This window comes from Hyla sarda, chromosome 1 (genome assembly GCF_029499605.1).
Source record: "Hyla sarda isolate aHylSar1 chromosome 1, aHylSar1.hap1, whole genome shotgun sequence".
Taxonomy (NCBI): Eukaryota; Metazoa; Chordata; class Amphibia; order Anura; family Hylidae; genus Hyla; species Hyla sarda.
In genome coordinates this window covers 98,904,387-98,920,599 of record NC_079189.1, presented here as the reverse complement: position 1 = coordinate 98,920,599, position 16,213 = coordinate 98,904,387, and the positions used below count along the sequence as shown (strand labels likewise).

Sequence of the window (16,213 nt, the reverse complement as noted above, 5' to 3'; positions counted from 1 at the left end):
GGCATACAAAGGCTTGCAAGAAGCATTTCAGCTACAATGTTGATGTTGAGTGGGGCAGGTAATAAGTTATGGCTACTTTTTTCTTTTTCTTTTCTGAGATCTGAAAATACCAGCGTAACTCTTTAAAGGGGAACTCCATTGGCCAGCGTTCAGAACATTTAGTTCTGAACGTTGTGTGTGCACTGCGAGGGTCGGCGCGCGCACACAGCGCTCGGAACTAAATGTTCCGAACGCTGGCCAGTGGAGTACCCCCTTAAGGACACAGCCCATTTTGGCCATAGGGATACAGACAATTTGCAATTTTGAATTTTAGTTTTTTTTTTCCTATTCTTTTAACGCCTTAAGGACCCGGGGTTTTTCCGTTTTTGCATTTTCTTTTTTTCCTCCTTACCTTAAAGAAATCATAACTCTTTCAATTTTGCACCTAAAAATCCATATGATGGCTTATTTTTTGCACCACCAATTCTACTTTGTAATGACAGCAGTCATTTTACCAAAAAATCTACGGCAAAATAGAAACAAAATAATTGTGAGACAAAATTAAAAAAAAAAAAAAAAAACATTTTGTAACTTTTGGGGGCTTCCGTTTCTACCCAGTACATTTTTCGGTAAAAATGACACCTTCTCCTTATTCTGTAGGTCCATAGGATTAAAATTATACCCTGATAGGTTTGATTTTGTCATAATTTTGGAAAAAATCATAACTACATGCAGGGAAATTTATACGTTTAAAATTGTCATTTTCTGACCCCTACAACTTTTTTTATTTTTCCGCATATGGGGCGGTATGAGGGCTCCTTTTTTGCGCTGTGATCTGAAGTTTTTAGCGGGACCCTTTTTGTACTCATAGGACTTATAGATTTTTTTGCGCATGCGCCATTGACCATGCAGTTTAATTAACAATATATTTTTAGAATTTGGACATTTCCACACAATAACAGCTATAATATTGCAAAAGCAGCTATAACATTGCAAAAAAAAAGTGAATAAAGATCATTTAACTCCTTCCCTAATTAAAGTTTGACTCACCCCCCTTTTCTCATAAAAAAAACTGTGTAAATAAAAATAAACATATGTGGTATCGCCACGATACCCCATATGTTTATTTTTATTTTTAGTTACACAGTTTTTTTTATTAGAAAAGGGGGGTGAGTCAAACTTTTATAAGGGAAGGGGTTAAATGATCTTTATTCCCTTTTTTTTTGCAATGTTATAGCTCCCATAGGGGACTATAACACTGCACACACTGATCTTTTACATTGATCAATGGTTTCTCGTAGGAAACCATTGATCAATGATTCTGCCGCTTAACTGCTCATGCCTGGATCTCTGGCACTGAGCAGTCATTCGGCGATCGGACACCAGGAGGCAAGGTAAGGGACCCTCCTGCTGTGTCACAGCTGTTCGGGATACCGCAATTTCCCCGCGGACATCCCGAACAGCCCCCTGTGCTAACCTGCAATGATTTAGTTTCACTTTAGATGCGGCGTTCAACTTTGAACGCCGCGTCTAAATGGTTAATAGCGTGTGGCACCGTGATCAGTGCTGTGCGCTGTTAACCAGGGGCCCGACCCACTATGACGCAGGGCCACGCCCATTTGTAATAGCGATTCCCGCAAATAAATTCGGTTCAAACCCAATTTTTTATGAAAATTCGGTGAATCGGCCAAATAGAATTTTTCAAAAATTGGCTCATCTCTAGTAATAACTATAATAAGCTTATATTAAACAATTAATTTTTATAGAAGTAATAAATACATATATGTGTCTGTTTTCTTTAAAAAAAATAAAAATCTGGTAAACTACCATGTGGTGACCTGCTTGGACTCATCATCATTTTAGGCCATCCATTGAGCTAGCTGTATTTAAATGACATCACACTACATAATGCATAACCCAAATTTGAGGTATTTATAGAACATAACAGTTTTCAAGCTCAATCACTGATGTAATCTTATCACTGTAACGTGGTATAACACAGTTAGAGTATATATTACTTGATCACCCAGTATAACACTGCTTGGTTCTTATGGTGGGCCATATAAGTAAAAGAACATCTGAAGGCTATAGATGCCTGTAATGATTGCTAATGCCTGAATTATGTCTGAAATTTGTGAATGGAGTGCCACTTTAGGATTGCACAATATAAGAATAAATTATATTTTATCAAATGTTTTTTTTTAATGATTCTTTATATAACAAGTGATAGAGTTGCAGAGAATTTATTTGTAAATAACCCAAAGGAGCTGGATTTCAGAAGAGGGAAATAAGAGTTTTTGTCAGGCAGTCATATACTAGGCGTCATCATACTTATCTGTACACCAGTTATTTTTCATGCAATCAATAAACTATTGTTACTTCCTTATTTCTCTGTTATCTGATGGCTTAACCCATTTTTGATCCATTTATTATATTTATAGAAGGTGTCATGATGTGGGTTGCACTAAAATATGTACTAAAGGATTCATTATGTTCACAGCATGTCATATATTGTAATATGCTCAAAAAGCGGTGAGGAGGTCAATAATAATGACTATAAATGAACATGGGTCGGAGATTAATCTGATCCATACAGCATATACAGTAAAAAATATATAGTAATATATTCCTAGCAGAATCACAATCATAATACTTGGCATTCACATAGTTTTTTTTTTTTGTTTTTGTTTTTTTGTATCATAAAAAAGGAACATTACATTGATTTTAAAGTTTTCTCTTTTTAAGTCTTGTATCTTGTAAAATTAAATATGACCAGCTACAGAAAGAAGAAACTATGCAAACAGAACAGTAAATCATGACCTAAAAAAATAAAAGTGATATATTACTCATTACCTATCCTGATAATGTATATATAATTTTTATGTGTCTAGCACCTATTTTTCTCTAACAAATACTTTCTATCTGTTGCTGACTTGGTTTATCATCCTATACTCTGGAGGTGGTGTGTCCTCACTCTACATGACTCATCTGCCTTCCTGAGTGCTGAGTCTCTTTATTCAATCACTGCAGGCTAATCTGTAACTTCTTCTTTTCTGTTTTCATGCTGCAGTCTGATAGGACAGGAGTGAGCACAGAGGAGTACTACTCCTACCCTCACTTAGTGGATTTAGTCCCAGCCTGTGCATTAGTTTGGATAAAGAGGATTCTGCAGTCTTGCAGGATTATGCTATGGATGGTATGGCCCCTTAGTGGCGTATTTTATAAACCATGATTTCTATAAAAAGGAAATCTAATATTCTTATGTTATTAAAGTTCTAAAGGTTATTGTTTTCCTAAGATATACAACATGTAAACATTTTTTTTTATTTTGACTGTGTCAAATGAACAAGATGTCAAATTTGAGACACAATCTTATGATATAGTGAATATGGATATTATAATTAACTTACCTTGCCCAGTTCCAGTGCTTCCTCTGCAACATCGCAGGGCTGTTCATCATTGCATAATCCTGTCAGCCCAGTCTATCAGAAGGTGGAAGCATTGGCCCAATGTGGTGCCGAAGCTAATGCCTCCGGGAGACAGGATATTTCAGCTGCCTTGTAACTCAGTCCTATCCCTGTTATTGAGTTTCTGACATCACCAAAGTTCCTGACTATTGTTATTCCTGTATTCCTTATCTACTGTAAACTGACCTCTTCTTGTGACCTGACCCTGCCTTTGCCTCCTGACTTTGTACTGTGCCACTCTCCTGGATCGATTCTGGTTTGTCCTGACTCTGCTGTTGATTATGATTTTGTAATATGTTCCCCTTTTGGTTTCTTGACTTTACAGCTTGTCCTATGTTAACTCCTTATCTAATGAATTTGTATTTAATCTGCATGTGTGTTGCTGACTTGGCCTGTTTGACGCCCTGTGCACTTAGCCTAGTGTAGGGACTATTATCCAGTTGAAGGCTGCTGTTCAGGGTGGATCATCCAAGTAGGTAGGGACAGTGGTTGAGGTGAGCTTTTGGTTTGCACCCCTCCCTACCCTGGACATGACAGTTATCTAATGATAATCATCATTAAAACTATGCAGATGTTCTTACAGTATCCACACTGTGACTGTACAGTCAACATTTTAATTATTTTATCTTAGGGCCCTATTACACAGAATAGTTGCCTGAACAGACCAATATTTCTCTGTTTAAGAGGGTCTGTAAACACTCACTTGTTGTATGATTGCTTCTTATTGACAGGATGGATGCCATTCAGAAAGAAATTAGAAATATAAATTGAGAATCAAGTTTATCTCTCTAGAAATTTAGTGTTGATTTCACTTTTTTAGTCTTTCAGAATCTTTGCATTGTCTTATCAATCTGAAATTATTTTCAACAGAACAGATCACCTATTCATCTGTAATAAAATTTAGTTTTATGGCAGTTATTGCATTGAAATCTCCAAAAGTAGCACAGACAAATTTTAAAGGTGTATATGATTGAATTACCTTCTTTTTTTTTTTTTTTTTACTAAATATTGCCCTACTGTAACTTGCTGCTTTATATTTAAGCTGTTTATTTATTTATTTAGTTATTTATTAGACATCCATTTTGAACTAAATGAACCTTTAATCAAAAACAGATTTTTCAGAAGTGTAAATGCTGGTCAAGTTTTACTCTCCCCTATAAGTGTTCATTTCAGGTGTTTTAGCCATACCTGTAGCAAAATGTCCATGTACATACACTACTGCAAATGCTCTTTTAACAAAAAAGGCTCAAATTCCTTTAGACTTTAAAATCTTGTGTATAGATTGTGGAAGAAGGGAGACAATTTTCGCTGCAAAAGGGGGCCCTACTTTAGGCTAGTAGTTTGATTTTGAGATGTCCAATTACTCCAATACAGTAGGTTTATGCATGCATCCCAAATTTTTGAATAGTCAAAGAGGGACCCCTATGGTTCAGTCTCTTCAAGCAAAATTGTACACTTGAATATTTTTTAATTCAAATAGCAAAACAATCACCAGAAAAGTTTATAATCCAAATTGTGCAAAATAATGGAATAATATACAAATTGGTGTTCAATAGTTTGTATAATATAAAGTAGCAATGCTTCGGAAACCAGCTGTAGCTTGGAAGCATGCTGGGTAGGTATGCCTCCTTGTTATTTCCCCTGCAGGCAGGCTACTATATACAAATACCCTCCATACACAGAAAACCCCATTAAAAGGAATCTGTCAGCTACAATTCATGTCCCAAGCTGTTAGTACAAGTAGACACATGGTACATTTCATATAGCTGTCTGTGCTTTTATAACATAATAATATGTTTTTACTATCTAGTGGCAAGTTTCAAAAAGGCATTCCCAAGTCTCTGAAGTGATGACGGCTGGAACACCTCCTCACTTCACCTTCCATCTCTATCCCTGCTTGATTGACAGTCAGCTGGAAGCCGAACACCATTTCCAACTGATGCATACAAATTGTCTGCAGGTGTGAGATTTGGTAATATAGCTTGACCTTCAGATGACTGTCAATTAAGCAGAGACAGGGAAGGAAGGGGAAACATGGAGGTATTCCTTCCCTCAGCAGTTCATGGGCTTGGCAATGCCTCTTTGACATTTGTCACTAGAGAGTAAAACATATTACTACATTATAGAAGCACACACACACACACACAATATATATATATATATATATATATATATATATATATGGTACCATGTGTCTCCTTGTCCTTAATAGCTATCTAACAGTGTCAGCAGTTTGGAACATGAACTGCAGCAGAGAGATTCCCTTCAAGGAGCAAAGAGGGACAGAAGGACTTGAGTCAAAAGTGGGCACTATCCCTTCAATGTAGGGATGCATAGGAGGTCTGGTAAGATTGTCAGGTGTCCATGTACTTTTGACCATATATTAGAAAAGTAATCAGTTGATAATTTTGGACAAATTTAGAAAAAAAAATACTATAAATAGCAAAATGGTATAACATTTCATGCTCACTATTTTATAGACTGTGGTTTACTCTATTATTATTGTTTTTTTTTTTTTAGATGACACGAGAACAGTACATTTTGGCCACACAACAAAATAATCTACGGACAGAAAACACACAGTTTTACCCAGTTGGAATTTATGGATGGCGAAAGAGGTGCTTGTACTTCTTTGTGCTTCTACTGTTGGTTACCATGATTGTTAACTTAGCCATGACAATATGGATTTTGAAGGTTATGAATTTTACAGTGGTAAGTAATTTTATTCCTATTTGGTGAATTAATGATTAATTTCTATGTTTTGTTATGTTTTTTTTTTTTCGTAAATAGTTTTTTATTGAATTTTCAAAAATAAAACCGGATATAATGGTTGAAATATTTCTAAACATGCAGAAAGGCTGCAATGAAATGTCAAGCAATACAGTAGCAGATATTCATTGAAAGCATTTCACAACTGTAAACTGGAACCATAACTAGCAATAGTGAAATACATATCCGAAGACAAGGTAGACTACAGTATAGCCCTCTAGGGGGTCTCTATAGAAACAAAGGTAAAATGCATACTAGAACGTGTGCACACTCTGCAGGTAGAATACGGTAGAAATGTGACATGAGAGAGATAATGACTTAGAGAGTGGTGAACGTATTTCTTGCTAATGATCATGTAGTTGGGATTGGAATCCAGTGACAATGGAGCGGTAAGGTGTCAGATCAAATATTTTTGCAATTGGGGGAAGTGATCCAGCAATGCCATCTTTTTTCAAAACTGGTAAACCTGCCAGAGCCCAAGACAATAAAAATTTTGGGACAACGAGGTAATTGAAGGAATAACAAAACAGAAAGAGGTGACCAGGGGATATTGTTTCCCAGTGCCTTTTAGCAACTTTTCACACAAAGTCCAGAAGGGTCTGATCTGTGGACATGTCCAAAGAATGTGGTATAATGTCCCTTTGGAGCCACAGCCGTGCCAACATATGTGTGATATATTTTAGCTAGGTATTCTGGGGTGTGATACCAGCAGATAATGGTTTCAAGAGCTGATTCAATGTGAGAGGAGCATTGAAAGGCAACATGAACTGCCTTGAAGGCATGTTGCCAGTCCTTCTGTGAGAAAAAAGTCATAAAAGGTGCGACTTGGAGAAAATATTGGGATGTAATAATGTAGCATTGATGAGTTTCAGCCCCTTGAGAGGTAAAGCTAACTTGTGTAAGGCAACGCTATCCACTGCAACCTTTGGGGGGGGGGGGGGTTAGACCCTGCAAGAAGTGGTGTGTCTGGAGAAAGTTATAGAAATCTAGATAGTTATAGAGATTCAGTTGGCAATGCAGGAATGATAGTAAGTCATCGCCATCATAAAGATACCTGATATGTGTGATGCCATGGGAGACCTAAGCCGAAGGTTCTAGGTCAGGGAGAGTGACTTGAATGAATGTCCGTAGGAGATCCCCTTTGTTAGCTGCTGCTGGGCTACAGAGAGTGAGTGATGTAAGAAATCCAGACATAAGAGGCTTTGACTAGGGGATTGTGCATATGGGGGACCACAATTTTCCAATAAGGAAGGAATAAAAGGTCCTGTGTGGTATATGGAAACACGGAAGAATTTTCAATCACCATCCACAGTAGGCTGTTTGAACTGTGTCACAAATGGTTAAAGGGGTGATCCACCATGATAGTGATTTTAGTACCTACCTGGCAGACAGTAATGGACATGCTTAGGAAGGATCTGCGCTTGTCTTGGGGCTCAATGGCAATGTTGGGAGATTACCATAACACTGTGGCTAGCTTTTTGTGAACTGGTATTTCCTGTTTCAGTCTTATTTTTTTGACTACAAATACCATAATTCTATTTTTCTCCCTCCCACACATCAGCCACCCCACCCATTGAAACATAAATGAGCTGCATCCATTCCGAAGACCTGTGGTTTTCAATCAGGGTGCCTACAGCTGTTGCATTAGTTGCAGATTGATCTCTCTCCCACCAAGTGATCGCTCCACCCATTGAAGCAGACAGACTCCCTGTCATCAGCTGACTAATGAGTCAGGTCTTGGCTGCATTGCAAGCTGGGAAAACTATGAGACAACAGTCATTTTGTATGCTGTTCATAATAAATATTGGAGTGAAAATCACATAAGAATTGTGAGAAAACCGTCACACACAGGTACATAACCTATATAATGAGCTACACTAACTTTACAGCCCCTGTAGCATAGTCAAATAAAAAAGATCCTGGAATATTCCATTTCAACATAGAAACCAGAGTGGCGATATAATAATATGGCAATTCGGGTGAGCTCAAACTGCCTGCTTGTTTCAACTTGGTGAGAATGTTTGAGGATAATCTAGGCCATTTCCCAGCACATATGAGAGAAGAGAGAACTTTTTGAGCCCTGGAGAAAAAGGAAGAAGGAAGAGAGATAGGCAAAGTGCAAACAAGATAAAGAAATGTAGGCAAAATAAACATTTTAAAGGTGGCAACTCTGCCAACCCATGAGATTTCTGATTGTGTTAATCTATCAACATCAGAGGCTATGTAGGTAAATAAGGGTTTGTAAATTCCCCTTTACTGGGTCCTATGGGGGTAAGAAAAGTGAATGGCTAAGTATTGGAGATATGTGGTTTGCCAAGCAGAGGGATAAGAGGTCTTAATCAAAGTGAGAAGAGAGGGAGAAGGTTAATAGGGAGTGCCTCGGTCTTAGATTCATTAAGATGGTAGTAAGGAAGGGTACCAAATGTTGAGATTGTCCATGACTGCCGTGAGCAAAATATATGGGTTAGTGAGAGATTGAATCACATTATCCTCATAGAGTGAGATGGTGTGTACACTGTCACCAATGGTTACCCCATATATATATGGGAATAAAGGACATCCTTGACGAGAGCCACTAGTGATTGAAAAAGTATCTGAAAAAGAGCCATTAGCCAGAACCCTAGCGGAGGGGCAAGAATAAAGGAAAGAGAGAGCTTGGAAGATCCCACCGAAAAACCCATATGCTCCAAAATTAAGAAGGTGTAAGACCATTGAATGCGGTCAAACACCTTCTCGTCATCTAATTCAAGAAACAGGTCCTGGGTGTGAAAGTGTTCAAGATAATGACAAATGTTCAAAAAATTTTGTCAGAGGCTTGGTGCCCAGCTACAAAACCAGATTGATCAGTGTTTATTATGGAAGGCAAGACTAGGGAAATAAGGGAAGCCAATAGTTTAGCAAAAATTGTTAAGGTCCTGATTCAATAAGGAAATGTGCCAGAAATTTTGAGGACAGTCAGGGGACTTCCCGGGCTTAGGCAGGGTGGTAATGGTTGCCTGCAGGTTTTCACTCGGGAGGTCACCAGAGGACATAGCTGTTCGACAAAAGTCTGTATGGTAAGGAGAAAGAATGTCTCGGAATTTCTTATAATAAGATTTAACAATGCCATCTGGGCTGGGTGCTTTATCAGGGGGTAGAGACTTGATAACCTGCAAAACCTCATCTTGTGAAATATCTTTGTTAAGGAAGAAAGTTAGGATGGGGAAAGAGAGGGAAGGTTAAGACGGGCTAGTATTCTTTAGTGGCAGTAGAGAGGTCAGAGGGAGAAGTGACAGAGCAGTGCAGATTATATAAGTGGGAATAAAAGGACCAAAAGCCATTGGCAATGTCAGTCGGTGTATACTGTTTTGCATTTGTGATGTAGCAGGTAAGGGATACGAGATTTGAGTTGCCGCTTCTTGAGCCGATTGGCTAAGAGCTTCCCAGCTTTATTATTCTGCAAGTAATACCCAGCTTGCAATGTGTTTTTTCAGACAGTAAGAGGCAAAAAAATTATGTCTGAGGGTAGCTACTTTTGCAGCTTAGTCCGAAGAAGGTGAGCTTTTGTTAGCTTGTTCCACTAGGCATAATTGAGATAAGGTGTCATCAAGTTTGTGTTTCCTCTGCTCTTTGGGGACTGAGATATACTTAATGCAGGAACCCCATACAACAGCCTTGTGGCAGTTCCAGAGGATACTAAGGTTAGCCAACGAGTTAGCAAAGTAGTCTGTAATGTCACGCCTTAGACATTCCACATAGTGAGGGTGAGACCATATGAAGCAGAAGTAGGGGAAGAAGAGGCTCTGCAATTGTAGAGTGTCAGCAATTGTAGAGTGACAGCAGCATGGTTGGACCAAAAAAGGGACTGAGGAGAGACCAATCTATTAAAAACAGGTCGATGTTTGAGTATTAGTTGTGTACCGCAAAATAAACGTATAGTCTCTCTCAGTGGTATAGTGTATTCGCCAAATATCATACAGGTCTTCCTCATAGAGTAAGGAGGATAAAGTTAAGGAGGGAAAGCAAGAAGAGAAGGTGGTATCTAGTGTAGAGTCAGAAATAGTATTGAAATCACCACAAATAACTAACAAACCTAAAGCAGAACTGTGAACAAATCTCAACAAGCATTTCAAGAGACATAACTGTCCTAGATTAGGGGCATGTACAGAGACTGTGGTCAAGCAGGTAGAATTGATGGTGCAGCGAAGAATGACAAACCTCCCGTGTTGGTCTTTAATCACCACTTTCAGAGCTAAGGCAACAGTGTTCTTAACCATGATCATGACTCCCTTGGACATCGAGCTGTAGTGTGAGTGAAATACATGCAAGTAAGCAGGATGGTGAAGATGAGGGGCATCTTTGAGGAGAAGATGGGTCTCCTGACTACATAACACATCACATTTCAGGATTTGCCTTTCTCGCCAGAGGTTAGAATGCTTGTGTAGAGTGTTCAAACTGTTCACATTTATGCTAGCAATAGTTATGACCATATTAATATAAAAAGAAAGAAAAGCAGGGTATGAGACATAGGGAATCAGGGCACACCTCAGAGCCAGTGTGTGCCTGTCAGTTGGGTGCAGAGAATGCACTTGAGACCAAGCATAGAAAAATCCCCATTGCAACAAAGGAATGAATAATATAACCAACAGCAAACCATCAATAGGAAAGCATGTTGGAGAAAAAGATGGCATGCAAGAGCAAATGCCATCCTTCAGTGAGTGGGGACAGTGTCCACTTTGAAGCCGAGTGCCATGGGCACAACATCATGTTGTCATACAGTCAACGTCTAGAGGGTCAAGCGACAGACCAGTCCTTTTCAACTGGGGCCGAATGAAAGGCTTTGGGAGAATCAGCAGGATAATCTGGAGGAATGTTCCAAGATTTTAAAGTGAGCGGACAACATGCACAGAGTTATCATGTCAGATAAGCAGGCCGACCGGGAATCCCCAATAGTACATTGCTTTCACCGAGTGGCAGGAGAACATGCCTGGCTTTAAGAGTGGCAGCAGACAGGTCAGCATACACAGAGACATGATAGTAGGGAGCAGACAGTCCGTTGTTGTGCCTGGCAACTTCCATCAGGTGTTCCTTGACTTGGACGAAATGTACACAGGCTAGTATATGCTTTGGTATAGTGTCCTCCAGATGTTTAAGTTGGCGGACCCAATGAGCTCCTTAGGGGAACAGTCAGGGAGAGCTGCATGTATTAACGCTCGGGCATAATCTGTGATATTTGCGGGAGCCACTGTTTCTGGTATGCCGCATAATTTGACATTATTGCTGCAGCTCCTATCCTCAAGGTCCGCTTCCTTGATCTTCAGATCAGAAACCTTCTAGGTCTTTGCTTATATCAATGAGCATGTTATGAGACATAGCAAATTCCCCAAATTATATACAATCCACCCTGCCGCCTATATCATGAATAGAAGCTTGCAAGGAGTTAACCATCTTTTGCGTGTCCGGCAGAAACGTGCGCAATAAAAGTAACATGTCTCTCATTGTCGTGTCTGTTAGAGACTGGTTAGCAACCGGAATGGCTGCCAAAGGATCATCTCTCTCGTTGTGGTCAAAATCATTGGTGGCCCAAAGTCCTACTGCAGTAGTTAAGGGTGCAGATGCAAGCCAAGGGCACTGTTTAGCCGTGTTTAGGGGTGGGTAGCCGTCCAGAGATATGGTAGATTGGCCAGGCGTGGAGCACCTTCTGTGAGGGACAGAGTGTTCATCCTGGTAGCCATCTTGTGGAGAAGAGGTTACCTCAGTTGTGATTGGCGGACATTTGTCACCCAGTGGCGTCTGCAAAGCGGGATCAGAGGTAGATCTACTTTGTAGAGATGGGTAAAGCGGGTAGTTCTTCCTGCTGAGAGATGCCGTCATTCTTGTGAATAGGGGTTTACAGGCGTCATCTTGAAAAGAGTCCACAAGGGGAATGAAGCTACATTTCTCCAGCGTACTGAGTTTTGGTGGTTTGTTACGTCTCCCGAGCAAGGTTAGGGAACTTTAGAAGCTGGTAAAGATCAGTTTCCAGCAGTGGTATGCTAGGTTATAGTCGATTAAGCAGGCTGGTGCATAGAGCTCTCTCAGTGTGTGACCATGCGCCTCAGCTGCCAGGCCATGGCCCTTTGTTATGAATATTGTTACTTGTGTAAGGTCTGGGCTGCACTTTTCTATCCTACTATTTAATAGTTAAAATATCTCATACTGTATACATAGAATAATTTATTGACATTGCAAATTTTTGATATTATTTAGCATTTAACATACCTCAGATATAACGGCCATTTATATTTCATAAAAAAATGTAATTTAGTTTAAAGTTCTGCATTAAGATGCTGTGTTATCATTGTTTCATTGTGTCTAAAGCAGGGGTCTCAAACTCCTGACCCACGGGCCATTTGCTGCCCGCGGAACGAAATTTGTGGCTTGCACCAGGGATGTGTAATTTGTATCGCCCAACATGTAGTTCCGGGCGTCGGGCAGGTGATTTCTTCAGGCATTTATCCCTGCTTTGGCCAAGCAGCACAGTCTTTATCTTCGTACGTGATCAAACACTCCCCCCGCCCCATCCAATAGAGTACATTACCTTCACTTAAACTGACCCCCCCGTCTCCAGTCCCCCAGTCTTTAACTTCGTCCGTGATCAAACACTCCCCCCGCCCCATACAATAGAGTACATTACCTTCACTTAAACTGACCCCCCCTTCTCCAGTCGGCCGGCCCCAAATCTGATGAGTCTGACGCAGACCTGCGCAGGATGACATTAGTGACGTCACTCGTCAGGCCTCTGGAGAGGAGAAGCACTGCACAGGACAGGTAAGTATGTCTATGTGTGTGTGTCTGTCTGTGTGTGTGTCCAGGGGGGGAGGGGTGCAACACAATGCCACCTAAAGTGGGGAACATGCTGCTACCTAATGTGGGGAATCTATGCTACCTTATGTGGTGAATCTATGCTACCTAATGTGGGAAACTATGCTACCTAAATTGAGGAAACTGCTACCTTCTTAATTGGGGAAAACTGCTGCCTACCTAATGCTCCCCCCTCCCCCACAGTGCACCCCCATCATCCGTCAGCTCAAGCTATTACCACAGGGGTGTAGGGGGAATGGGGGGTGGTGTTGCTGGTGGATGATGGGGGTGCTACTGCTGGTGGGGGGTGTTGCTGGTGGATTTGCTCAGTGTTTTTATGTAATTTGGTATATATATATATATATATATATATATATATGTGTATATATATATATATATATATATATATATATATATACCAAATTACATAAAAACTGCTTTTATTTGAAAGCTGAATGAGATTGGTTGCTAAAGAAATTGGTTGCTAATTTTTGACAGTGTTGATGAGAGACAGCCTCTCAATAGGAGTTATAGGCACAAAACAGGAGGGTATTTTAAGTTCATGCTCTTTTCTATATTTGAGACCAGGGGTCTCAAACTCAAATTATCTGGGGGCCACTGGAGGTAGCAGCTGGGTGAGGCTGGGCCGCATGATGGGGGGCCGCCCCTTGATGGGGCATTATATGTGAGGGGCGCATGCGGCCCAGCCTCACCCAGCTGCTACCTCCAGTGGCCCCCAGATAATTTGAGTTTGAGACCCCTGGTCTCAAATATAGAAAAGAGCATTAACTTAAAATACCCTCCTGTTTTGTGCCTATAACTCCTATTGAGAGGCTGTCTCTCATCAACACTGTCAAAAATTAGCAACCAATTTCTTTAGCAACCAATCTCATTCAGCTTTCAAATAAAATCAGTTTTTATGTAATTTGGTATATATATATATATATATATATATATATATATATATACCAAATTACATAAAAACACTGAGCATTTACACACTTTTGGTAATACATTTTAAGACTTTCTATTTTACAATAAACATTATAGAACTATTGGTAATGTCTGTAAAAGGATAAGGTGAGATAATCCAAAATTTTTAGTGTTCTCTTTAGAACAATAAGCTTAAAAAATAAAGTCAAAAACCTCAGGCTATGATCACACAATGTTCCATCAAGCACTTTTCTTTTGTGTGCCTTAATGGATGTTATTTTTGGTGAGGCACAATGGGAAACAACGGGACCCGACAGATCCCATTTACTATTATGGGGTCCGTCGGTCACCGTTGTTTTTTGCCGGGAGTAGCAGGAGGAAAAAATGTTGCATGATGTATTTTTCCTCCGGCTATTCTACGCATGTTCCCCTATATACGTTACGTCACACTGCAGTGTCACAACGGCAGTGTGAAAGAAGCCTTAATAGTGGGAAACTTGTGTCACATTTTTGCTAAATTTATGAACTCTATGAAGAAAAAATATGCACTTTTTATATACTGTGTGCACTTTCAACCAGTTTCCTATAGACTAACACAAAGCATTTTAATTTTGTAAAAACAGGCGCATATTTTCCACCATTTTAGGGACACATTTTTTTTTAATTAAAATATTCCTGAAAAGACAATGTGTGATCATAGCCTTATACACACAAACATATTATGACCCCAAGAATTATGGCGCCCTACTGTACCAAACAGAGACATACATAAAAGTTATTCTGTTAGATAATGTGAGTCAGTCGAGGCATGTCCAATCAGATGCCACAGTACAGAAATGTCTAGCCCTAGGCGTATCATATGGCAATGTAGAGTTGCCTGAGGCTCCATGGTACAGAGGCGGAAGCACTCTGCTTCCCATTGTATAGGTTCTGTGAATGTGCAAGGTTTTTATTAGACATAAAGAACTTAGTTTTGATAAATACATTCTTTACTTTTTGCATACATGTGAGTACAAAACCAATAAGTATAATGAGTGATAGAACCAAGCAAGTGCTAACAAATGGAATATCTTTTCTGTTAATATAAACTATGTTTCAGTATTTAAAGCATGTGATTTATTTGTTAAAACATGTGGAAATGTTCTGCAAAAGTAATAACTGAAATCTTAGATCATATAGCAGTATACATATAATATCTTGTTGCCAGCATGAAAAATGTTTGGAGTTTTCCTGCACTAATGGAAAATATTTTTTTCTGAACTATAAAAAATGTATAAAATACATTTATTCGTAGGATACATCTGTTAAAGTCAGATTTTAAGGCCCATTGCACAACAATTCCATATTTTAGAAGTAAAGGGTATTTTAAATGCATGTATTTGCGCAGAACAAATTCCTTTCAATCAAGAACTCTGTATGCAATGAAATGTTAAAGTTGGTGACTAAAGCATTTCTGTCCACTGAGCCATTACTTGGCACCTTGTAGAAATTGTGAGGTGTTGGTTCAGTAACCTGTGAAGTTATGTGGCTCAAGTAATTACACTACTTCAAGCCTAATGACTTTAGCAAAATAACATTTCAAGCGTTCTACAAGAAATATTAAAATGCACTGACTTGTGTCTAGATGCTTTATTACAATTAGAACTTCACAATCATTGGAATTTTATAATAGAGTTTACAAGTCAAATTGCAACTTCTTAGAATAGCACTAGATTCTAATTGCAAATGTGCGTTTGTAAGTGTGGAATTCCAGTGAGTGTCCAACTACAGAAATGATATGAGAGGTCACAAACCATCTGGAATATTTTGGGTGCTATATTTACAGTAATTAAATAGGGTATCCCAATCTTAAAGGAATATTTTAGGGAACTGAATTTATCAGACACTTATCTCCTATCCATAGGATAGGGGATAAGTGTCTGATTGTGAAGGGTGTGACCATTTGGACCCCTGTGATTTCCTGTATGGTCCTGTGTGGGGCCCTGGCTACTTACTCGTCTTTGGCACGCTCCCCCCCCCCCCCACCTTCCTGGACGGAATAGAAGACAAAGTTTTCTTCATTCTGTGGGTCAATATGATTAACATTATACCCATGGTTAAAAGCTTTTCTATTATTGTACCGCTTTAAAAAAAAAAAAGTCAATATTTTTTAACGATATTAGTATGTTTAAAATCACTCTATTTTGACCACCTATAACTTTCTCATTTTTCCATATACAGGACTGTATAGGGCTCATTTTATG

General features: G+C 39.3%; 1 protein-coding gene across 4 annotated transcripts in view; it reads left to right on the top strand.

The window, feature by feature from the left end:
• The window catches only part of SGCZ (sarcoglycan zeta), a 1,079,134-nt gene that overhangs the window by 705,642 nt on the left and 357,279 nt on the right, over positions 1 to 16,213 (top strand). For all 4 annotated transcript variants that reach the window (XM_056558613.1, XM_056558604.1, XM_056558590.1 and 1 more), the window contains one exon: positions 5,967 to 6,158. In XM_056558613.1, coding sequence (XP_056414588.1) covers positions 5,967 to 6,158 — 192 coding nt within the window. The remainder of the gene's footprint in view (positions 1 to 5,966; positions 6,159 to 16,213) is intronic.